Source organism: Capricornis sumatraensis, chromosome 17, assembly GCF_032405125.1.
Source record: "Capricornis sumatraensis isolate serow.1 chromosome 17, serow.2, whole genome shotgun sequence".
Taxonomy (NCBI): domain Eukaryota; kingdom Metazoa; phylum Chordata; class Mammalia; order Artiodactyla; family Bovidae; genus Capricornis; species Capricornis sumatraensis.
In genome coordinates, this window is record NC_091085.1 from 60,487,036 (window position 1) to 60,512,522 (window position 25,487).

At 52.8% G+C, this 25,487-nt stretch overlaps 1 protein-coding gene across 1 annotated transcript in view; it reads left to right on the forward strand.

Annotated features, from left to right (window-relative positions):
• The window catches only part of KDM2B (lysine demethylase 2B), a 118,902-nt gene that overhangs the window by 34,499 nt on the left and 58,916 nt on the right, over window positions 1-25,487 (forward strand). Inside the window, exons 7-11 of the mRNA XM_068989735.1 lie at window positions 4,900-4,993; window positions 6,235-6,388; window positions 14,244-14,359; window positions 19,952-20,078; window positions 22,213-22,697. Coding sequence (XP_068845836.1) covers window positions 4,900-4,993; window positions 6,235-6,388; window positions 14,244-14,359; window positions 19,952-20,078; window positions 22,213-22,697 — 976 coding nt within the window. The remainder of the gene's footprint in view (window positions 1-4,899; window positions 4,994-6,234; window positions 6,389-14,243; window positions 14,360-19,951; window positions 20,079-22,212; window positions 22,698-25,487) is intronic.

Consider the following 25,487-nt stretch of genomic DNA (forward strand, 5'->3'; position numbering starts at 1 on the left):
CACAGCAGGCCATCAGGGAGGTTCCAGTGCATGAGCCATCCTGTAAATGACACCAGAAAGCAGCACCCTGCCACAGGATATTGACCACCTTGAAATGGCTCAATGTTCACTTCCCTAAAATGGGGATTATTGGGTTGTTTTGAGGGTAAAATGTTATCATACCTGTAAACAGCTATTACTATGAGTAGCTGATAATTGGAACCTATTCATTAAGAATGGTTGGTAGCCTGGGGAATGGGACTTGGCTAAAGAAAGGAGAAGTTTGCTTTCTGTCCCTGCAGCCAGCATACCACCATCTCCTACACTTCTTGTAGTTTGGGGGGAGGGCGGGAAGGGTGGGATGAAAAGTGGGCTGTTTTCCTGATGCGCGTGCCTGGGATGGAGGGGACTTATGATTTGAGCTGGACTAACTCTTTAGGGCTTCCCTGGTGGCCAATGCAGGAGACTCCATTCTGGTATTCTTGCCTGGGAAATCCCATGGACAGAAGAACCCGGCAGTCTACGGCCCACGGGGTCACAAAGAAAGATTTAGTGACTAAACAGCAGTTCCTTCAGTTAGTGTCTGAGGTTTGGCTGTAACCTGCAGACTCTGCTGTTTGTGAGTCTTGGGATTTACCAGGGAGATGTAGGGAGAATGGCTGAGAAACTCTGAGATAGGCTGTTTGGATAAGTACCTCACTTCAAGGGTAGTGATCAGGGTGAGCCTCTGCTTTCTCACCTGTAAAATGGGTACAATCCTGGGAATGACCTTACAGGGTTGTTGTGAAGATTGGATTCATCATCAAAGTGTCTATCTCAGTGAATTCCTACAGGAGTTCAATGATGTGGGGTTACATAGCTACTAAGGGCGCAGGTAAGGGACAGGGCTGAAAGAGCATCTTAGATTGCAAATGAACTTCAGGTCACCTCCCTGCCCTCAGGACAAGTATCCTGCTGAGAGAGGGGGAGTGGTTGTCCAAGGCCACACTGGCAGTGTGTTTTAAGGCCAGAGCAGCGTCCGTGTCCCGGCTGCCACACCCGGGATCTGACAAGCCCTCACCTGCTGGCACTCGCCCTTCCTATAGCTTTGCCCCATGGGTGCATTTCAGGAAGCTAGTTTTGCTGGGTCGCCTTCAACAGCAGGATAGCATCCACACTCCCTGAAAACGTGTGTGCGGGAGTCCCCGGGCGCCTGCCGGTAGAACAGAGGTGGGGAGAGCTATCCTGGTGCCCCCACCCAGCCGGGGTGAGGGGGCGGCCGTGGGCGGCGGCGGCGTCCCCTGGCGCTGGTCTGGCGCGCTTCCTTGTCACCGCCGCGGCCTCCCTCCGCCTCCCTGGCGGCCGCCTTGCCGCGCGGGTGTTCAGTTTCAGCGCGGGGATGAGTGCAGGCTGCGCCCAGCTCCCCGAGAAAGGAAGGAAGCCAGCAAGCGAGGGCTCCGCGGTCCTCGACTGGGGCCTGGCAGCACCGTGGAGGGTGCTCGGCTCTGGTCGCGGGGGCCGGGCGAGCGTCCAGCTTCCGCTGCCCAAGGGGACACCCGGGAGCCGCACCGCCGAGGGTAACCGCGGGCGGGGATGGGCGGGCGTCCGCCTTGCGGGCCCGGGCTGCCCGGGAGCCCCCACTCCTTCGCGGTGCGCCGGGGAGGGGTGTGGGTCGCCTCCCGCCCGCGGGCTGAACGGCCGGCGTCGCGGAGCGGCTCTTTGTGTCTCCCGGGGCTGCGTGTAAGTGTGTAGTGTGTGTGCACGCGTGCGCGCGCTCATCGCCTCCAGCCCCATCACCCGGTGCCAGCTTTCCAGGCATCCCCCCTCCCCCGCGCGCCAGACCTTTGCCCGAGGGGACGCCCCCTGGGCTGCCGGGGGAGTTTCGCCAAGTTGGAGGGAAAAGGGCGGGGTGGAGCTGCCCTGCCTCCCCAGATGCCAGGCAGCGCCCCAAAGTTAGTGCGGCAGGTGCAGCGCCCCCACCTTCCAGACTCCTCCCCAGCCAGCCCGAGCCTTGGGAGGCGGGAACCCCCACCAAAGGCTTGGGGGCGCCTGATATTCAGCCGCCAACTTGGAAGGTGTCCACAGAAAACCACCCGCGTCGGTGAGGGGGTGGGGGGTGGGGTGGGGGGGGCGCGGCTTTCCGGGCAGGGGGCGGCCGCGGCCCAGGCGGAACCAAGGCTGGCTGGCTGGCCGCCGCGAGAGCTTAGCGGCCGTGGCACCGAGCCGGGGTGCCCATGTGACTGCGGTGTGCTTTGGAAGAGGAAGCTGTTAGAGGTCAGTGCAAAGGCGTCACGCCAGAGAGAGCCAGAAGCCGGAGTGAGGGGGGAGACGTGGGATGAGCACGGCGGGGCGAAGGCTGCAGCCACCAGGACCGAAGCGGCCCTCTCCCAGCTCCCCTGGCTGCCCTAAAGCATGCAGTTGCCCGGCAGGAGGGACCGGTCGGTCCTGGACGCCTGGAAATGAGGGACCTGGGAGGAGGGACCTCTCCTGGAGAGGCGGGTCTGGAAGTGGTTCCCTGGAGCTCTGAGGGGCCTCAGAGGATGCTGGAGGGTGACTGGGAGGGCAGAGCAGACACCAGCTCAACTTGGAGAACTTTCCCTTGCACGCAGCAGCCGCAGCTTGAAGGGATTCCCTTTCCGCACTTGCTGGGGAGGTTCGGGCTGGGGCTGGAGATGGGCAGGTTGAGGTGGGTGACCTGTTTGACCAGGCAGGCTTGGGTCTGCGGCCCAAGAGACAAAACTGCTCTTTTCTGCTTTGGGCACCGGGGAGAGTGTCCAGCTGCCGGCCAAAGGAAGCATCTCGCCTTTCTCCATCCCACGAACACTTAAATTGTTTTTCCTTCACTGTGTTCTGCCAGGGGCCTGGAGGAGGTGGAAATCAAGGTTAGATTAAAAAAAGAAGAGATGGTTTTAGGAAAATGAGGACTAATATTTTGAAGTGGTGCTTAGAGAGAAGAGGCCGGTGTGGTCCATGGGGGTGGGGTGGGGGTGGGGTGGGGGCTTCAGCACCCCGCTGCACCTTGAGTTCCTTGGAGAGATGAGAAACACCCAGGCCTTCGGCTTGGGGACCTGGCTGGGTGGGCAGGGAGGAGGCAGCGGGGTGTGGAGCCGGAGCTGGAGCTGGGACTTTAACAGCCTCAGCGCCAGCACCCGCAGCCCGCGCCTGTCTTCGTGACTGGGCTGCGTCCTGCGCTGTCAACTACACCCCTCCGATGGGGTTGCTAGGCAGCGGGGCTCTGATGTGCGGGAAGGCCTTCTGATTTGTCAGCCTCCTGCAGACACATGGTTAAGGCTCCTTCCAGCCTATCCGGAGGAGGGACGCGGGGCACGCCGCCTGCATACTGCCGACAGCCCCGGGTCCACCTGAATGTGAGGTGCAAAAGGCAACCAGAGGGAGGGGCCACCTGGAACCCTCCAGCTTCCTAACCAGCTCTGCCCCACGCCACCCTCCTCCCCTCCACCCCATTATCTCTTAAGCTGCAGGATCCTCCCTACCCGTCCCCGCCCCATTCCTCCCCTCTTCCCCAAAACCGTGGAAAAGCAAAGTGCAGCGGGGAAAAGAGGTCAGTGGGGTAAGCATGTGTGTGCGGGCCTCTGGAGGTGCCAGGGTGTGTGAGCATGAGCCCTGGGGGACTGCCCCCAGCAGCGGCTCTTGTGGGAAGGGATAGGTGGGAGGGAGGGGGCCCTGGCACCGCCATCTGCCAGGCCCAGACCTGGAAGCCTGTCCTTCCCCCTCCTGAGCTCTGCCTACCCCTAGGAGGGCAGCAAGTGGAGGGAGGAGGGAGGAGACGGCTGAGTAAGGAAGGATGGGTTGTCTGGCAGTTGCAGGAGCTCAGAAGCAGTGCTGCTGGCGCATTTCTTCTCTCAAATGCACTTCTGTCCCAGCCTCTAAGGGCCAAGCTCTCCTTCCCTCTTTCCCTCCCTTTTTGCCTCTCCACCATCCCACCCCCAGGGGCTTTACCACTTGACTTTTTTTTTGGCAGCTTTTTTTGAGATGTACTTCACACACCATTCATCCATTTAAAGTGTACAATTCAGTGTTTCTTAGCATGTTTACAGAGTCATGCAACCGCCATCAATTTTAGAACATTTTTGTCACCCCACAAAATGGAGTGACACCCCATTAGCTGTCACTCTTCATTTCCTCCCCCAACCTCCTTCAGCCTCTGGCCACCACTGTCCTGCTCTCTGTCTCGAGATTTGCCTACTCTGGACATTTCATACATGGAATCAAACACTATGGTCTTTTACAGCTGATACCCTTGTACTTTCAGCTGCATTGCTTACTTTGCAATCAGTTGCAGTTTGTCCTGCCATTTAACTTTTTCAGGGCTGTGTTCCAGTAAGAGTGTTTCATCCTTCAGGTCAGGGGTCTATGCTTTTGTCTAAGTGCTATGCCTATCTCTGGACTGGACCACTGCTTGGCTCTCAGTCAGTGATTGTTGAATGAAGGAGGAGATGAATGGGGACTAGTAATTGGCAAGCAATGCAGGTGGTTTACAACTGAATTCCGGGGGGCCCAGCTGCTGCACAGGGGCCTGGCAGCTTGGGAGAACAGCAGGTACAGGAGCTGGAAGGAGTAGAAAGGAAGCCTCTTGCTTGGGTAGGAGGTGTGGGGGTGGGACAAGAGTAGAAACTGTCTGCAAGGAAGAAACGAAGTGGCCTGTGGGTTGCCAGTTCTTTCTCTGGCGGGAACCTGAGAACAAAGATGCCTCCCCCAGCCTTGGGGGCAGGTAGCCAATGCTTGAGATTCATCATGTGGTCACAGGGGCTTCCCCCATGGGGAACTCTACTTAGATTTGGGTATTTTAAAAAAAGAAAATTCCCCAGCGTCAGCGTTTGTCAAAGGGCAGCAGGTCAAGCATCTCTGCAGCTCTTTGCTTACCTCCTGTGATTCAAGCACTGAACTGTTTTTTCTGTTTTTCTCGCTCCTGTGCTGCAGGTACTGTCTGATGAGTGTGAAGGGTTGTTTCACTGACTTCCACATCGACTTTGGAGGCACTTCCGTTTGGTACCATGTTTTCCGGGGTGGGAAGGTGAGTTGAGTCTCTTCACATCTCTCTGCATCCCTGACTGTGCCTGGAGGGGCTCTCACCTTTCTCCTTCCACTCAAGCCCCAACCCTGTGCATACTTTGAGGGCCACTTGGTCCCCTGGGGCCACCTCCTTACTCTCTTTTTCTGGAGGGAAAGATCAAGGTCAACTTTTTTGCATCACTTCTGGTCACCCATTCATCCCTGTTCACCCAGTCCAATCAATGTCCTAAGCATCTTAGGCCGGATTGGGAGCATGAATGCTTCAGTCCTGTCTGACTCTTTGTGATCCCATGGACTGTAGCCTGCCAGGCTCCTCTGTCTACGGGATTCTCCAGGCAAAGATACTGGAATCATTTGTTATGTCCTCCTCCAGGGATCTTCCCGACCCAGGGATCAAACCCCAGTCTCTTATGTCTCCTGCATTGGGAGGTGGGTTCTTTACCACTCGCACCACCTGGGAAGCATCTTAGGCCACATTAGAACTTCAGATTTGGCTCCCAAGAACCCCCCAGCATTCACTTCCCCCAGCTGTAGTTTCAGCTCCAGCACTGTGACCTTTTAACTTACAAGGCTAGTTGCTGGCACCACCTGCCTCCAAGGACATTTTCCATGAGGGACAGACATCACCTAGGGAAAGGAGGTGAGGCATGTGTTCAGGATGCTCCTGCTGTGTCTGCCCCTGTGTGCCTGTCCACGTGGGAATGGAGGGGTCCCTGCACAGACGTGAGTGTTCCTTGAGAATATGTGTGCTCCGTCCTGCTCCGCTGGGTCTACGTGTGCATGCGTTTTAACCAAACATGTTGGGAGAAATTCTGGTTAGAAAGTCACCCCACTTGGTTCCAGATGTCATAGTGAGCACAAACTGGGTTTATTTATTGGGCCATTTTATCCTACAACTTAAGAAATCCCCCTTCCTCTCTTTGCCCCACCTTCCCCAGCAAGCCCATGGCTCAGGAGAAAGAATGTTCTACCCAGTCTAAGTCTATCCACCCTGGTGGTTCGGCTGGAATGAAGATTCTCTAAAGGCAGGCAGGGGGCCTCCCAGACCAGCAGCACAGCCCACCTTGCCCCTCCGGAGACCCTTTGGGGAACCTGGACCTAGAGGGGTCCCCGGGGATGGGTCCTCCCCCATCCTCTCCGCTCCCAGGCAGGTGGGGCTGTCTCCTGGCTTGTGGCAGAGCCTGGAAAAAATCAGAGACTTTGGCCTGGATCTTTAACCAATTGCTTCCTTTTCCTCCTAAGATCTTTTGGCTGATTCCTCCAACCTTGCACAATTTGGCACTGTATGAGGAGTGGGTGCTGTCAGGCAAACAGAGCGACATCTTCCTGGGAGACCGTGTGGAGCGATGCCAAAGAATTGAGCTGAAACAGGGCTACACGTTTTTCATCCCTTCCGGTAGGTTCCTGCGAGGCTGGCACTGGGCTGTCTCTTAGCAGCCTCCTGTTATCAGGGGTTTAGGCCAGGCGATGGGGTCTCTCTGGGCCTCCCGGCCTTGGGCAGTCTCCAAGAGAAGCAGGCCTCAGGCTGCAGGGGCAAAACAACCTCTCACATCTTACCTGTTTCTTCCTGTCCGAGGGCTAGAATTTTCTCCTGGGAGAAAGCCAGAGCCCTCCCAGTCTGGGGAAGTTTGAATGCCTTCCTCCAAGATGTCCTGCTGAGATTTCTGATAGTGAGGATGAGGGTGGTCCTGTAGGGAGGGAAGGGGTGACTTTACCCTACGGGCTTGGGAGGGGGAAGAGAAGGGTTGGCCCAGGGGAAGAACAGACCCCATGGAAGCCCGGGGGGAGGGGAATGCACCCAGAGTGGCAGCCTCCTTCCTGCAGAATGAGATGAAATGTAATTGGGCTCAAGGTCAATTCCTGCACTTGGACTCTCCCCTTCCCCCAAAATAATTAGCTCCATAACTACAACACAGGGCAGTAATTAAGAGCATGGGCCCTGGGGCCAGAATACCCCGCCCTAATTCAAATTCCTTCTCTGATGTTTACCAGCTGTGACTTCCTGGAAATAACTTAACCTCTCGGTGCCTCAGTGTTCTCATCCGTAAAATGGAAGACTTACTGGGTGGTAATGAGGACTGAATGAGCCAAGACCTATTTGCCTACAGCTCCTGGGAGATGGGCTGAGGGCTTTTGGCCAGTTACAGGCTGAGTCACTAGTGGATGTGGCCAGGGACCTGGGACCCTTAGGCTGCCTTGGTGGTAGTTTAGTGTCTAAGTTGTGTCTAACTCTTGCAACCCATGGGATTCTCCAGACAAGAATATTGGAGTGGGTTGCCATTTCCTTCTCCATAGGCTGCATTAGTGGAAGCATTTTACCCTGCATGGGGGAGGTAACAGTCCCACTGGATAGAAGAGTGAGTGAGTCGGTCAGGCCACCTGACTGTGTTCCTTGTGGGTTGTAAATTGGAGGAGAAGTCAACCTGGAGAGAGAGAAAAGAGTCTGGATATCACACCAGGTGAGTCGCAAAGAGTTGCAAAGAGTCAGACATGACTGAACGACTGCACTGAACTGAACTGAGGTAAATCTGAAGGAGCAGTTGGATTGTTTCGCCATGGAAGTGGAGATGTATGGTAACGGCCATCAGCCAGCTGAAGGACCATCTGGAAGAAGAGGTGTCGCCAAGTAGTGCTGGACTGACTTGCTCTGCTAGGCACTGAGCTCCCCATCGCTGGAAGTATACAAGTAGAGGTTATGTGCCAAGGAGCCTGCAGAGAATTTGCTGCTGAATGTAAGTGTGGCTCTTAGGGTAGGCATATCCTTTGAGGCCAATAAGATTCATTGGATGGAGAAGATAGTCACACTTAGGTTTCTGAGAGTTGGACTGGAGTTGGCCTTGAGTCTGGGCCAAGCAGTAGTGTCAACTGAAGGAGGAGTGGTTGTGGTGATAGCTCCTGCCATGGGGATGTGGGACCTGCATACGTGGGTTCTTCTAGAAAGTTGGGCAGAGATTTCACTGGTCGGGAAATCTGGGATTCGGAGGTGGCAGGGTTTAGTGGGGGTAACTTTGTTGTCAGGGCCCCGGATCCATCTTTGGACCTGCTTGACTTGGGAAGGGTTGGTACCCCTGCTTGAGACAGGAAGGAGTTGCGGTTGGTGGGCAGTGTTTATGGAGCACACCCTGGCCGGTGTGGTGTGGAGATATGGGAAGGAGGTGCTAATCTACCGTGGGTTCAGGGCCACTCTGGGTTCTGGAGGATTGGCCCTGCTAGATTCAAAGGAAGGCTGGTGTGCTCTTGATCTTGCTGTTGTCTTTGTGACTTTGGGTTAATCTTTTCCCTTCCCTGTGCCTCAACTGTCCCATCTCTACAGTGGGGGCAGGGTGAGGCTGAACTCTGGGACCCTCAAGATCCCTCCCAGGGACTTCCCTGGTGGTCCAGTGGTTAAAATTCTGCCTTTCTACTGCAGGGGGTACAGGTTCAAATGCTGTGTGGTGTGGCCATTAAAAAAAGATTCCTCCCAACTCTGTCCGCCGAGCACAGGCCTCCCAGCCTTCCTAGGAAGACAGGCCTTTTTCTCACAGGGTCTTTTGCTGAACTGGGAGGTGGCTCGTTGCTTTCCTCCGATCTGGGATGGGAAGGGTGTTAATTTTGATGACTTAGGCAGATTGGAAAAGGTCTCAAGAAGCAGCCATGTAAACCCCAGCTGGGGTGTGACTATGTGTTGAAGGCAGAAAGAGGAGATGTGGCTTTGAACTGCAGCTGGCAGGAATCTACTTAGATCCCAGCAAAGACTTCTGGCCCTAAGGGTCTTGAGTGAGACACTATAATTTTTTTCCTGGATTTTTTTGGGAAGAAAAAAAGAGACAATTGAAATTTGTCACCTTCTCGGGGGCAGGGTGTACATGTGGTTCCAGACATTGATTTCATGAACTTTGTAATTTTGCTAAATATGGGCATTACTTAACCTGTCACCTGTTTGTGCTATTGTTTTATGAAAGGAAGACTATTCTGACACTAAAAAAGATGACAGTACATAATTCCAGAATAAAGAACAGTCACTAGTTTTGTGTCTATGAGACTATACCATCTTCATTTTTCTCATCTTGTTACCAACCAGTGAAAACTTAAGGGCCAGAGTTTTGGGGTCACTGAGCATCTTGGGTCCTCATGGGAGCCCAGGGATTCTTCCTAGCATCATACCCTCTGAAGCGAACACACATCTGAGATTTGTGGTAGGTGGGATGTGGCTTTGGGGAGAGAGGGCCCTGGGGATTCCTGCCGCTGCGTGTGTGAACTATTGGGTGTGGAAAGTGGAGAATCTCACTCTGGCATTTCCCACCCCCGACCTGGGTTTTCACCCCCTTGGTGTGACCTCAGACGTGTTCTGCCTTACGCTGATCTCAGGCCTCCCTCCTCCTCAGCCCTGTGTTAGCTAATAGATGCTGATGGGAGAGGAAGATGTCAACTGTAACGATATCTGATATCTTTGTAAGACTCGGTTGAGCCTTCTTTTGTCTGAGGATGAAAGGGTTGGGTGCTAGCTGTGCTTCAGAGGTGGTGGTTATTCAGACTTCCTTCCTGGGTAGTCCAGGAAAGCTGCCTGGAAGAGGAAGACTGTCGAAGGTGACCAAGGAGTAAGATGACCCGGATAAAGGGGCTGGAGTTTGTCCCACTCAACTGGCCAGCTCTCAAAGGTGGAGGAGGTGGGACTACAATGGCCTCGCCAGTCTGCACAGAGTCAGAGTCCAGAGTGGGTTAGGTATCCCCAAGATTTAACCTGATCATTGGGAGTAAGGAATGCTGGAGTTGGAACTCAGCAGTGGACCTGGTGACATCTTTTTCCTTTCCTTGACCTGACCTATGTCCAATTCCCCTTTTGGAGAACTGCAGTTAATAGTAATAAGAACTTACATTACTGAGTAATGATCCTTTTATGTATGTAAGTTCCGTGTGCATAAGGAGACTTCCCCCCACCCCGCCCCCTTTCTATTTTTAATTTTGTGTTTCGACTGTGCTTGGTCTTTGTTGTGGCGGGCAGCCTTCTCGAGTTGCAGCACATGGGCTCTCTAGTGGCAGCGCTTGAGCTGAGTTGCCCTGCGGCATGTGGGATCTTAGTTCCCTGACCAGGGATCGAATCCTCATCCACTGTATGGAAGTCCCATTCCACCTGCTTTTTAAAAGTGAAGGTTCCTAAGGTCCAGAGAAGTGAACACACTAGTCCAAGGTCACACAGTTTATAAGTAACAGGGCAAGATGGGAACCCAGGTGTGTCTGGTTTCAGATCCCACCTGGTTTCCCGTCAGCCTGGGAGTCAGCAGGCTTGGGATCTGGTTCCCGTTCTTGGCTCCGTGACTTAGGGATAATTGTGTGCTCATTTAATAGACTTTCTTAAGGGTCCACTTGGCAGCGTGAAAGGTCCTGGGGAGGCTGAGACAGATTTCCTCCGTCGTGACTACATATCCAGCCAGTTAGCAGTAGGATGGAGGAGCCCAGTACAGGGGCCTGGGAAAGACCCCCTCAGTCACTTTGCCTGGTAGTGAAATTCATAGTAGTTCCAGGCATTTCCTAGACTCGGGCCAGTCTGAGGAAACAGTAATTCACAGTTGTTTAACAGTGTAACGTGGCTTGGACCTGAGATGATCCATCTGTAAAATGGGTACAGAGCAGAGAAAGAAGGGCAGTGAAGCAGGCTGAGGTGGAGGGCCTCTGGCAACCCAGAGAATTGCTGCTCAGCTCCAGCCAGTTAGGCCCAGGTGGGAATGGGGCCTGAGTGGGGCCATTGTCTCATTTATTAGCAAAGTGTTAGTTGCTCAGTTGTGTCTGACTCTTTGCAACCCCATGGACTGTAGCCCACCAAGCTCCTGTGTCCATGGGATTCTCCAGGCAAGAATACTGGAGTGGGTTGCCATTTCCTCCTTCAAGGGATTGTCCCAACCCAGGGATTGAACCCGGCTCTCCTGCATCGCAGGCAGATTCTTTAAGTTCTGAGCCACCAGAGAAGCCCATGTATCTGGCGTGGAAGCCAGTTCAGATAGCCCTGTGAAAGTTCCCTATTGCGATAACACAGGCAGGTCAAACTCTACACACCCCTGGTTCTGATGCAGCCTATGGCTTGGTACCAGCGAGGAGGTCCTGGAATGGAGAGGCCATCCTGGCAGCTGCTGTGCCAAGCCCTGGGCCTGGCTCTGAACAGGGTGTTCATGGATGTTCCTGAAAGCAACAGGCCATGGGCCTCTGGGAGGCACCCTGAATTTTGTGAACTGTAGACATACCCCTGCAGTAGCCACTGATATAGACAGATGTGGGTCAGGGCCTTTGCATTCCAAATCCTGAGTGGCTGGGCTGTGGGTCAGACTCTGCGTGCCCCCCCTGGCCTTCTCGGCCCCTCAGGTCCCAGAGAACACACCTGTCAGTAGGTTTTGTTGGGTTGCCTTTTCCTTCCCTGACTGCATCTGTCTCCCATTGCCTGGCCTGAATAGCCTTTGTGACTAACTTCATATTGTTGGAGACTCTGGCCCGGAAGCAGGAGGTAGATGCCAGCCTCCTTGGCACAGTTGCCAGTCTGGGGACACCTGTCCCCTGGTGCTTCCTGGGGTGCAGTGAATGAGTCACCATCGGGAGGGTGGGTTCAGATGGGACTTCTGAATTTTATTACTTCCCCTCCTTGGTTGTTCAGAGACAATTTATTTTATTAAAATAATTTTTGGGGGCTGTGCCACACAGCATGTGGGATCTTAGGTCCCCAACCAGGAATAGAACCTGGACCCTCTGCAGTGGAAGTGTGGAGTCTTAACCATTGAACCTCCAGGGAAATCCCAGAAACAAGCATTTGAGATGTGAAAAGGGCTGGGGAGAGGGGCTGGGCAGCAACTCTAATCCAAGTAAGGTTGCTTGATCCACCTGCAGGGCACCGGCATGGAGAGGAGAGTGGAGAGAAGTTTCTAGAACCCCTGGAATATCTTGGAGCACAGATTCCCTGCCCCCACCCCCACCCCCCCAACAACAGCACCTCTCACATCAGAGGGATAGCTGTAAGTCAGGTGTGTCTGCCTTTCCAGAAGGGAGAGTCCAGGGCTGATGAATGCAGATTCACATGGCTGCTGTTCTTTCTGAAGCCCTCGTGATGGCTGAGACTGCAGCGAATATCAGCGGTAGTTGCTTACACGGTTTGAGTTCTTACTCATAAGGGAAGCAGTGATCTTCCTCATTTCACACAGGCACGTGGAGGCCAGGAGTGGGGATAGTCAGGTGCCCCAGGCCACATGGTGGATCAGCCCTGGAGACAATCTCCATCTCCGGGCATGAGCTTTTGTAGGGTGAGAGGTGCAGCATAGGAAGGGGACCCAGGAATCCTTGTCCCATTTGGGCTTCACCCCACCATGAGCATCTGCCTGAGTCCCGCTGTCCTAGGTCCCAGCCTTGGGAAGTGTTGCTTAAATAATGCTGATGGTGGTAACCACCGTCATAATAGATAGCGTGGCTCTGCTTGGTAGAAATAAAAAAATGTACAGTTGAGAAAATCAGCTGAGGCGGAGAGGCTGAAGCAAATGTGGGAACCGGGGCTTTGGAGGCCGCACGGAGCCGGGGAGGGGGCAGGGAAGGAGCCCAGGACACGCCACAAGGGCACACCTGGCTGGCACAGATGCTGCGAGAGATGCGGGAGGTGACAGCAGATCCGGGTTACATAAAACCTTCGCTCCCATTCGGTTAGCTGGCGGGTTCCCCTACCCTCCCTGCCCCGCGCGCCACCAGGTCTGTCCCACCTATTGTCCCCAGCAGGGGAGGGCCAGCCGCCCAGAGTGTCGACACAGATGCCAGCAGTGGCCTTGCAGCCTCCGGGCTCTCTTCCCAGGTGGTAGCGCTGCTCCCGGCAGCCGAGGCTACCCGCTGCTGACCCTGACTCAGGGCTGGCATGTTCAGCTCGCCGAGGAAGGAGGCTGGATCTGCTCCCGCTCAGGGATGGGCGGGGAGGCCTCTGTAATTTTCCTCTGAGCAAATGAGTTAGGCTCCAGGTTGTGGGTAGAAGGCTCAGGATCTCAGGTCACCCGTGTGAATCCTTCCCCCTCTGCTGATCCTCTGTCTTTCACTGGGAGTCCCCTGTCCTTGTCTTTTTGCCTCTGTCTTGCTTGTTTCTCTCTTTGCCTCAGCTCCTGTGTTTTGCCGGCCTGTCTCCCGGGACTCCGGGGCCTGTGCTAAGCCTCTGATGCAGTGTCTAAAAAACCGAGATCCTTTCACTCACCAGCTGCGACGTCATTCACCAAGTGACTTACCTTCTCTTAGCCTCAGCTTCAGTATCTGTTAATGAGAGTGGGGTATAACACCCCCTCTCCCCCAGCTCTGAGCTGTCCAGCGTGGTAGCTGGGTGCTGCAGGGAGGTCTGCTGAGCTCTGAGAGCATGATCAGTCTGAGACGGGTTAGTTACTCACTGGAGGAATTAGGCGGCTCCAATCCTTACAACTGACTTCACTTTGCTGTGCCTCAGTCTTCTCATCTGTGATTTGGGGATGAATGTTGCATGTACCTTGTAGCGATCTTGAGAGAATTAGATGAGCTGAGGCCTGGAAAGCCTTCAGACCAGGGCCTGGCCCACAGGGATCCTTCTCATGACTGCAGTGCCAGCTTCTGGGCCGGGAGCTCAGGGAGATGAAAAAGCCCTGCTCCAAGCTGTTCAGAAGCTGCAGTCAGACAAGAGAGACTTGTCAGCAGCTGCAGGGCACAGCAGACGCAGAGCTGATATGAGAGGTGCAAGAGACCACCTGGAAATGGGCCGTGGGTGATTTTGATGGCAGGAGGTGGCCTCAGGCAGAGGAGGGCATCTGGGTCCTGCAATCAAGATATCAGGAGCCTTAGCTGTGGCCTCGAGCCATCCCTGAGTAATCCTTGACCCCTCCTGAGATGAGGCATCTCTGGAATGATGCGGAAGAGGCTTCGGGCCATATGTGTAGCCTGAGTGAGGGGTTTCCAGCTCCCTGACTGGCAGTGGCAGGGGACAGCCTGTCTCTTTTGGCATCTACAGTTGGGTTTTTCATAACACTTTGTCACCAAGGTTTTCAGGACAAGGGGCTGGTCTGCAGCTGCCCGCCCTGGCTGGACTCGAGCTAGCCAGGGGTCTTGGCTTGCAGTGGTCCAGTGGGGCTTCAGGTCTGGGTCCTCCAGGACAGCTAGGAGCTTAGCTATCTGCATCACATAGCCTGAGCATCCTCGGGTGTTCACCCAGGCCTTCCACGCAGTCTTACTTGTGGGCCTAGTGGGGCATTACCGCAGGGCCAGCTGCTGACCCTTTCTTTCCGTGCCCTTCCCCACCCCAGGCTGGATCCATGCAGTCTACACTCCCGTAGACTCTCTGGTGTTCGGCGGGAACATCCTGCACAGCTTCAACGTGCCCATGCAGCTGCGGATCTACGAGATCGAGGACAGAACGCGGGTGAGGCGGCTTCCTTTTCTTCTCGTGACCGTGCCAGCCCCTGAGCTCTGCCTGGTCCTCGGGGCACATGGGGCGGTCCTTCCAAAGTCCTTCCTGGCTCCTTGTCCCTCCTGAGTTCCCTGCCTCAAGGCAGGTCTTGGTCCTAGTTCTCTGGGGCAGGGGGTGCCCATGAGAGCCTCCACTCAAAGCCCCGGGTGTTTCTGTTCACCTCCAGACCCGTGGCGCCCAAAACCCCCTTGTCGAAGAGGAAGTATCTCTTGAGAAAGCACCGTAAGATGTCAGGAACTCTGGTTCTTCCTTCTTCCCACGTGTATAAAGGGACACGAGGGAGGGGGGCGGGAGTGGAGGGGTTGGTGGTTCATGGTTGTGCTGGTAGTTTGGAGCAGGGTTGGGATCTTGGGAAGTAACTCAGATCTTGACCATGGGGGCACCCTGAGGAAGCCAGTATTGATATGTGAGTCCGCTGGCGGACTGTCCCTGAGCTCCGTCTCAGTGTCTGCTTGCTGCTGTTGGGAGGGGTGTCCCTTGTCTTCTTGACACGAAGTCTCCCCTACTTCGCGCCCCAGGAGCAGAGTCCAAGCCTCAGACATCTGACCTGGGTCCTCCACTCTGTTCCCATTCCACAAATTTCCTCTGAAAATCACTGTCTCTTCCATGCCCGAAACTGACCCAGTGTCCCCAGGCATTTGAGACAGCTCTGAGAATGGGAAACCAGGATACAAAAGGCCTACTTCTTCATTCTTAACAGTTATTCAACTGTTTCTTCTCCCTTTTAATTGAGATGTAATCCACACAGACAAAGTGCACAATTCAGTGGCGATTAGCATGTGCCTATGTTGCACAGTCATCACTTCTAATGCAAAGGGGTTTTCATCACCCTAAGGAGAAACCCTGTCCTCAGTAGCAGTCACTCCCCACTCCCCCATCCCCAGCCTCTGGCAGTCACTGGCCTGTTTTCTGTCTCTGGATTTGCCTGTTCTGGGTATTTTATGGAAATGGCATCGTATAACCTGTCCTTTTCTGTTTGGCTTCTTTCACCTAGCAGCCTCTTCAGGGTCCATCTACAGTTGTGGTGCTTCTCAGGGCTTTGTTCCCATGGCTTAATTCTATTTCATTGTATGGGTAGACCACACCTGGCCATCTCGGGCTTTGTCTTGGAAGTGACTTTTGCCCCAGAGAGGGTTGCCATTCGTGGACCCTCTCATAGAAGCTGATGCTCTGTGCTCAGGGTTCCTGCCTTTCTTGGTCTTGTTTCCGGGCGTTGGTCTGCCTGGAATCACATGCATGGGTCAAAGTCTTAGCCACTCTGTGTGCACTAACCGTTGCAGTAGTCCTGATGTTGAGGAGCCTTGTCCACAGGTTCCCTGGGGACCACTCTACACTGTGTTCAGTGAGCAGGTGTGCTCACAAGGGCGAGTGCATATCTTCAGCTTGGTGGGTTTGCTACTGGGATGCCTGGATCCCAGGAGTCCAGCTTTGTGGAATTTCGTGCCTCTCTTCTGTTGCCTGCCGACCATCCCTCTCCTGGTCTTTGGGAGGCCAGTTCCAGCCCTGGTCTGGAGGCTGCTGCCCCATGGCGTTCTAGAGAAAGGCACCATTTGGGTGCCAGTGGTCAACTTGTAGTCTGGGTCAAGAGCTGTCTGGGACCCTGGCCAACTGTCCTTTGGCCAGCCCCTAAAGAATGGACCGGTTTGTTTGCGAGCAGACGGGTAGGTGTGGGAGAGCAAAGGAGAAAGAAGTCAAGCACACAACTTTCCAGGCAATTCCTAAAAGCCGGAGTCAGGCTGGGAGATTTCTAAAGGCTTCAGCAACTCACTTGGCAGCTGTCCCCGCTCCCCCCGAGGGAATCTGGATCCTACTTCTCCATGGATTGGGGTCCTGTCGTCATTCTGTTAGGAGCCCAGCTGCCCTCCCCCGTCAGCAGGAGGCGGGAGGGAGGGTAATGGAGTGGAACCCCCAGCGCCATGCTGAGCTGCTGTGGAATATCGCGCCTACATCGAGATGAGCACGGCAGGGCCCCCTCCCCCAAGGCCCACTGTTCCCTGTCTCAGTGGGCATCCCATCTGGTTTCCTGAAGCAGGTGGATGGGCGGGGGCTTGCGGGGGAGAGGTCGGGGGTGGGGTGGGGGGAATGGGCGCAGGCTGGGCGGGAACCAGCAGCAGGCTGTTTAATCTGCTTTGATTTCTGGTCTTTGGAGAGGGCTTGGCTACAAGGCCCGATTGTTTATGTCTTAGGAGCCAAAGCAGACAAAAGATGCTGGGAAGAGAGCCCTGGAAGCCAGATGAAATGCCAGGGCTGCTCCTCGTCAGCTCGCTACAGCTTAATTCTTTATATCCCTGTGAGCTTTCTTAAGAAGGTTATGGCCATTTAAAAATAGTTTTTCGAGAGTCCGAAAACATGGATTTGCTTGGAAACCAAATGTTGGGGGCGGGACAGAGGAAACCATCAGTCTCTAAGCCCTGGGGTGTGGGCTCGATTTAGAAAAATCATTTGCCTTTGTGGCCCAAGGTGGGGGACCTCTCCATAGACATCAGGGGAACCCCAGTGTTCTCTTATGTTTAGGAAGCATGTCTGGCTCTCATGATTTGAATTTTTCTCGTCTGGATGAGAGGCGACCACCCTGCTGCCCATAAAGCAAGCATGGACAGGTGCAGATGTTCTGAGACTGGGTTTTTCATTTCCTGACCGTCTTTCCCCTCTCATTCGAAAGATAAGCAGAGGGGTGAAGAGCTAACCAAAGACTGGATGTGTCGCATGTTTATTATTTGAAGATAGCATCTCAACAACTCTCACTCCATATTTTTACTCCAGTTGGCTTGATAAAGGATAGGAATGGTCCAATCGATCACTAAACTGCCGTCTCTCATATTTATCTTTCTCCCCCACCCCCCCCCACCCCAATGTCTCTAGTGAAAACAGCCTTCTCAGGAAAGGTAATGAATGCCAACATGCCCCATTCCCTCTCAGCTAGTGAATCTATTTGGAAATTGCAGATAATTTATCCTTCCTTTCACCTTTCCCCTACCATTGGATTTTTTTTTTTTCCATTGACTTTTTTTTTTTTTCCAGGAGAAAAACAATTTTTAAGACACTTCCACCCACCCTCATTTTTAGTTTCTCAAGTCCTTGAGACCTTGGGGTTCTAGATGCACCGAAACATCTTTGGTTCTGATCTCCTGAGGTCACTCAGCTCCAGGAGGAAGGGCTTAGGCCAGGTGCCACTCGAATGGACCTTTGGGAACTCAAACTGACCCCTTGAGACCCGCTGAGAGATTGATTACTCCCCCAGGCTGGGAGCATTGCATGCTTTCTGACTGCCTTGCCTTTCGATGATCAACTCAATTTGGTGAGGCTCCGAATGTGTCAACAAGTAATGTTGAGCAATCGTGTGTTTAATGTTCCCAGGCATGTGGCTGAAACCTTTTGAAGGCGAAGGGTGGAAGGCGACAACCTGTTTGTAAGTCAATTCTTTGCAAATTTTGTTTCCTGCGGTGCTCTCTTGGAAAAAAAAAATTAAAAACAAAAAACAAACAAACAAAAAAAATAATAATTCTTCCATCAGCATTTGTTTTCACCCAGCTGGTTTCCCTTGGGTTCAGCAACGATGAGGGGAGACTTATCTTCCTCTCCGGAACTACAAAACAATTTTTTTCCTAATCTAGAAAGATTCTCAGGTGCCATGGTGCCCATCAGGGCCAAGTGGCTCAGACAGTTTTCCAAATTTGAAAAGTCAAAAGCAACTTGAGAGTTTTATCAATCAAGTCAGGAGATGTGAGGGAGGGTCTGAGAAGAGGCAGGCCTGCCTGTGCTCAACTTGCTCTGTAGGTTTTGACAATTTGTTTCAAAATCTCTTGGCCCTTGTTCTGGAGTAGGGTTGGGGTGGGGCTGAGAACCACCCCCTCCCCAAACTCTCTTCACAGGAGGCCAGGAAGGCCTCAGACCCAAGAGCTTCTCTCCTTTTCAAACTCTGGAGAACACTGATCCAATGACTGAAAAACAATGAATACTCTCCCAGCAATAAAACTGGGGGTCTTGGGAAAGCAAGCTGGAGCCAAGGAAACCGCTAAATGATATTCCCAACTCCATGCATCTCCCCAGGAGCTCAAAAGCATGCGGCAGCCAGAATCTCATCCTAAAGCATACTGTCCCCCAGAGGCAGGGAGATCAGATGGGCCCAGGATGCAGATGGGAGAAGTGGGGACAGGGCCTTGCAGTCGGGAAACTGAGTCAGTGGGATCTGGGATGGATGGGAGCTGGAACTGGGACTCTGAGAGGGCAGAGTGGGGGCCTTGTCCAGGTGGACACCAAGAGAGGCAGGAAGACCGGATTTTAGGGATGATGGAGTTGATGGAGCGTCTGGGTCTGCCTGTATTTGCCTTCTTCCCAGATGTAGAATGTCACCTGTTGGTTGTCAGCAAAGCAAGGTGGGAGAGTGCGCTTCTTGACACCCCATTCCCTGAATTCCTAGAGGACAGGAGAGGTGAGGTGGGGTCTCTGGCCCCCATACAGGTGCCGCAAGGCTGATGCATGCTCGGTGAGAGGGACCAGGAGTGAGTATGGACATGCGGGAGCCATGAGTGGTCTCAGAGGAGGGCCCAGCTGTCTCCCCACCATCCTCGCCCTCTCGGGATGTAGTTTCTGGAAGGCTCCTCCATGCCAGGGCCATCAGTGGTATTGCTTCTTTCCCATCTCTTGCGGCCGTCTCATCCGTATAGAGCCTGTGCTGCCAACCATTGGAATCCCCCTGGGGCCCCTGGCCTTTTTCACAGCTCTGATGCACCAAACTCTCAGCACCTGTACTTCCTCTCCTGTAAGAAACAGTCAAAAGGGGATCTCCAGCTGGACGCCTGCTCCAGACCCAGGGGGTGTGTCCTGCAGTGTTAGGACTGTCCCAGGTCACACGGGGGACTTGTGTCAGAGGGAGTCCTCTGTGGAGTGCCAGGTGTCGTGGGGGAGGCGCAGAAGGTGGGCTGAGGCCCCGCCTCTGATGGCAGGAGAGGCCACACCCCCTCCATCCTCATTGGTCCGTCTGTTGTGGCCTCCTCTTGAGTACAGGAGATGCTTGACAGCCTGTCTACAAATGGGTAAGGTTTGGGGTTTGATTTCTGTTTTTCAAGGCGGGAAGGAGTGGTGGTAGAATCTATGCAAGGATTTTTGAGAATGGGCAAGGAGCCTGTGTCTGTGGTAGCTAGAATCAGGCAGGGGCTCACAGCTGCAGGTGCCTGCGCCCTCCGCCATCAGATCAGGGGACACCTCTTTCTCTGCATCTCCCCGAAGCACAAAGTGGACCCTGTACAGCTTCCCTGCGCAAAGCTCGAGGACCTTTGCAATGACGCTCTCACATAGGCCTCTTCCCCGCTCTTCCTCCTCATATGTGCATGCTGGTATCTTGCCCCTTTCAGCGCTTCCCTCCAGCCCATACCCCTGCCCCTCCCCCCCATTTTCCTTCACACCATTTGTGCTCTTGCTAAGGTGATGAAAATGACTCCCACTCCCAGGAACTCCCCCATACCCCATCCTAGTACCCTTCTTTTCCGCCTTTCTCCTCTGCCCTCCAGAAACTGACCTCTGCTCCTGGATCTTTGCTTTCAGGTGCAGCCCAAATTCCGTTACCCCTTCTACTATGAGATGTGCTGGTATGTCTTGGAGAGATACGTGTACTGTATGACCCAGCGGTCCTACCTCACTCAGGAATACCAGAGAGAATCAATGCTTATTGGTGAGTGAGCCTTGCTTGGCTGCCTCAACGGCTCAGCTGCAGCAGAAATAAATTTTTTTTTTTTAATTCTCAGCAGTATTATTTTTCCGTCTCTAGGTCTGTATTTCTATTTGTTTATTTTTAAAGATTAGTTTTTATTGGGGTACAGTTGCTTTCTGATGTTGTGTTAGTTTCTACTGAATAGCAAAATGAACCAGCTATACATAGACATATATTCCCTCCTAGAAGTAATTATTTTCAGTGGGGCTTTGGGAGTCCTGGGTTCCAGGAATTCTTCTGAGCCAGTGTTATCAGGCAAATTCCTAAAGACTCTTGAGGAGGGGCAGGGAAGTCATCCTTCTTAGCTTCCCACTTGAAATAGTCTTAAGTGAAGGAAGTCATGACCTCCAACAGAGTCATCTTGGTGGCCCCCAGGTTTTACTAGTTGATTATACAGAGGTGGGGAGGGGCTAGTCCCCTGGCATGGTTACTGAGACAGGATCCCCACCGAGCAAAGTTTCCTGGTTCTTTTTTTTTTAATCCCTCCCTGGCCATCAACTGATTTTTTTTCTCCCTGCACTAGAGATTAGATTTTTGTCTATCTAGAAGCAGTCCTAAGAGATTCAACCAGTTCCTCAAAACCCAGGCCAGTTATAAGCCAGAGGGAGGGGTGACCAGAATTGGGGGTGCAAGCTTGGCAGAGCGGTGGGTGGTTTTGACAGAGGCAGGGAGAGAGCATTTATAGCTGCAGCTGCAATGCCCTGCCCTGCTGCTATTACTTAAAGGGACATCACACTCCCCCCACATATAGCTCAGTCCTTGAATCTTGGCTCACAGGCACACACCCTGAAGTTGTATCTAGCTTGTGACAGCCTCGAAGAGCTATCTGTAGGAAGAATATGCTTCTTGCCCTCAGCCTCTGAGCTGGTACAGTCAGGGGTTTCTTCTGGATGCTAGAGTCACTGCACCTCACTCACTGCATCTTTCTCATCACGCGATAGAAAAATGGGGTCGGCCCGTCTCCTTGAGGGCCTGAACAATTTCTGCTGTGATTTACAAGATGTTTAGATTTGTTTTCTCCCTCTTACTAAACCTCTTCCTTCCTTCCCTTGACTACTGTCCTGACTTCCAGGGGTTTCAGGCCTGACATGTGATGAAGAACCAATGTTTCTGCTGGTGGGGGGCGTCTTGATTGGGGAGTGCCTTTTGGAAATTCAGTTCTGTCTGGGGTTCTGGGGCCGGGGTGGGGCCTCTGTTGTGATGTAGCTACATGCTCCCTTGGGGACCGAGGCTGGATTTCGTGGCAGTCCACAGGACCAGGAAAGAGAGGGTCACCACTCTCACTGGGAAATTTAGGGACATAGAAGAAAGTTCCTTATTCTGTTCCATGCTTGAGAGGAAGTTTTAAGGCAACGTTTGGATCACTGGTACCCACGTTTCTCTTCAATTTTCTTGTCAGTTCCCCCCTACCAAAGAGAAGCGGGCATATTTGGGGGACACTTCATTTCTTGAGTGCTAATTTTGTGCCAGGAACAATACTCTGTGATGCCTTATTTAATGCTCACTGTGAGTGTTCAAGGGACGTATTTAGTGCCTGTATTTTTTAAAGAGCATTCTTGAGATATAGTTCACATATCATACAATTCACCCTTTTAAATATGTACCATTCAGTGATTTTTAGTTTGTTCTCAGGGTTGTGCAGACACAAGCACGGTCAGTTTTTAGAACATTTTCATCATCCCCAAAGGCATTCTGTACCCTTGAGCTACCATGTCCTTTCACGCCATGCCTGTGACCTCAGCCCTAAGCAACCACGAATCCACTTTCTGTCTTTATGTAGTTTTTTCCTGTTCTGGACATTTGATATGAATGGAATCATTTGATATGTGCTCATTTTTGCTTTATTTTTTCCCGTATTGAAAGATACAGTACCAGGTGTGTTCAGACAGGCAAGGCAACCTGTCAGGGTACACACAACTGGGGAAAAGCAGAGGTGTGTCTGGCTGATGGCAGCCTTTCTAGGGCCTGAGGGAGGCAAAGGCCATTAGAATCATCCGAGTGGGGCTTCCAGGGACTTCCAGCAGGGAGTTTGGGGTGTTCATCTCTTTCCTGTGACATTCTTCCTCCACGCCTCCTGCCCCAACCCCATTCTTAGATGCCCCAAGAAAGCCCAGCATAGACGGCTTCTCATCTGATTCCTGGCTGGAGATGGAGGAGGAGTCCTGTGAGCAGCAGCCCCAGGAGGAGAAGGAAGAAGAGGAGGAAGAGGAGGAAGAGGAGGAGGGTGCAGATAAGATCCCCAAAGCATCCACCGATGGCCCTGCCTCACCCACGAGCACCCCATCCGAGGACCAGGAGGCCCCCGGGAAGAAGCCCAAAGCCCCTGCCATGCGGTTCCTCAAAAGGACTCTGTCAAATGAGTCAGAGGACAGCGTGAAGTCTGCCATGATGCCCACCGACTACCCCAAGACGCCCACCGGCTCTCCTGCCACTGAGGTCTCTGCCAAATGGACCCACCTCACCGAGTTTGAACTGAAGGGCCTGAAAGCTCTGGTGGAGAAACTTGAATCCCTCCCGGAGAACAAGAAGTGTGTCCCCGAGGGCATCGAGGACCCCCAGGCCCTCCTGGAGGGTGTGAAGGTGGGCAAAGGGGGTTGCCTCAGGCTGGGCAGCTAAGCAGGGCTGGGCAGGTCTTGTTCAACATACAGATTCTCGAGGGTAGCTCAGCTCCACGGAGCTTGGGACAGACTGTCCTGGGGGGATGTCCATGCGTGGAGAGGGACCTCAGGTCCAAACAAGCCCATCTGGGGTATCCGAGTAGAGGCCACCATTGAGATCCCTGCAAGGGGATCTCGTAGTGGAAGTTGGTTCTGCAGTTGACAGTGAACACTCTCTTGGGACGTGTTGAGAATCCCAGCCATTGAGGACAATAGGGTGTCACTACTTAGAGTGTACCAATAGTGCTGTGGTTGGGCTTGGGTACAAACTCCTGACATCATGGCCAGGGAGACTTGCTGCCCTGGGCTGGCTTTTTCACCCCAGAGGATGGTTCTGTTTCATGTGAACAGGTTGTTCATCCTGGTTGTCCCCTAGGTGACCATCTCAGGTGGGCCACCAGGATTGAGAGGTCTCCAAGTACAGCCTAATTATTATTATTTTTTTAATTTTAATTTTTAATTAGAAGATAATTACTTTACAGCATTGTGATGGTTTCTGCCATACATCAACATGAATCGGCCATAGGTATACATATGTCCCCTTCCTCTTAAACCTTCCTCCCACCTCTCTCTCACCTCCCTCCCAGGGCCTAATTATTGAGCAAGCTCATTGAGCACCAGCTGTGTTGGCCATAGGGGAATGGGAAGCAGGCAGGTAAAGAAATCAGGAGGAAATTCCCTGGTCTTCAGGACTTGATGACTTCACCACTGTGGCATGGGTTCAGTCCTTGTTTGGAGAACTAAGATCCTGCAAGCTTTGCGGTGTGGCCAAAAAGAAATTGGGAGGCAGGGAATTGAGTGCCACTGTGTGTACCCAGGTCATGGGAGGGGGGTAAGGGGACATTCATTGGCCACATCAGGGCCAGGGCTCTGGGACAGTTATGTACAGGGGATTTGAGTTGGGCCTCAGAGATTACATAGAGTTCTTCAGATGGAGAAGGCTGTTCTAGGCAGACTACAAACATGAAGTGTATTTAAGAAATAGGAAATACACTGGAGACCTTGTCTGGTAGTAATCATAATATTTGTTGAAAGCTTGTGTGTGTGTGTGTGTTAGTTGCTCAGTCATGTCCTGCTGTTTGCGATCCCATGGACTGTAGCCCACCAGGCTCCTCCTCTGTCCATGGAATTCTCCAGGCAAGAATACTGGAGTGGGTAGCCACTGCCTTCTCCAGGGGATCTTCCCAACAGAGGGATTGAACCCTGGTCTCCTGCACTGCAGGCAGTTTCTTCACCATGTTGAAAGCCCTGTTGAAAGCTTACTCCCTGCCAGGTAGCAGGGCTCAGCAGATGCTAGGCACCTGATGAGGATGTTGACTCAGAGAGGTAAAATGACCTGCTTGAGGCCACAGCTCTATCTCCTGTATCTGGACAGTACGGTCAGGATGAAGTCTTCAGAGTGCCTATGTGGCCATCACTGCGTGGAACTGCCTCCTGTCTCGGCATTGGTAATGCTTTTGGGTGTGAGGCCTCAGAGATGTTTGGGCTTCCTTCTCCAATGTCTGATTCTCAGGAGTTGAAAACTGAATTCAGGTCTCTTGTTTGATGGCTGCAAACTCAACCCAGGATTTGTTAATTAGTTCATTTGTACATTTGTTCACTTAGAAAACATCATGTCAGATCATGGGATATAGAAATATTAAGACTGTTCTGCTGCCCTTGAGGTGCTCAGTGATCAGGGGCTGAACTCTTGGGATCTAGTGGAGGCGAGACCTCGGGCTGTGTCAGGTAGCTTTACAGGTACCACCAGCAGAGGGAGCTGGTGTACAGGATCATTAATTCAGGTATACTGCTAAGGCACTTCAGGCGTGTCCGACTCTGTGCGACCCCATAGATGGCAGCCCATCAGGCTCCACCATCCCTGGGATTCTCCAGGCAAGAAGACTGGAGTGGGTTGCCATTTCCTTCTCCAATGCATGAAAGTGAAAAGTGAAAGTGAAGTCGCTCAGTCGTGTCCGACTCTTAGAGACCCCATGGACTGCAGCCTACCAGGCTCCTCCGTCCATGGGATTTTCCAGGCAAGAGTACTGGAGTGGGGTGCCATTGCCTTCTCCATCCCCTGTGCTTAGAACTTGTTAAATGAATGAATTCTGCAAACAGAAAATGGGGACAGCATATCCCAACTGGAAATATGGCATAAGCCAGAAGAGATTGACTAACATTTGTTTCTGCTCCCAGATGGCACTAGTAGTAAAGAACTTGCCAATGCAGAAGACGTTGGCACAGTCCCTAGGGTCACAAAGAGTCAGACACTTAGCATGCATGCACGCAACCTTTACTGAGCATTATCCACATGCCAAATACCTTCCATGCGTTATGATCCTGGCAAGGTGGGGACAGTTACTATTCCATTTCTGAGACAGGAACCTGAGTCTCCGTGAGATGTGGTGATCTGCCCAAATCATGTAGCTAATCAGCTCTCAATCATGATGTTTGTTGTTGTTTGGTTTCTAAGTTGTGTCCGACTCCTTTTGCTACTCCATGGACCAGACAGGGCTCCTCTAACCCATCAGGCTCCTCTGCCCATGGAATTTTCCAGGCAAAAATACTGGAGTAGGTTGCCATTTCCTTCCCCAGGGGATCTCCATAATTCAGGTATATCTCACTTTATATAGCAGGTTATTCCCTGCAGATGCTGTGAATTCAGATCTTATGACTCTGGGAAATTGCCAAGTAAAAGAACTTTGTGATGAATATCCCTACAAAGCATATC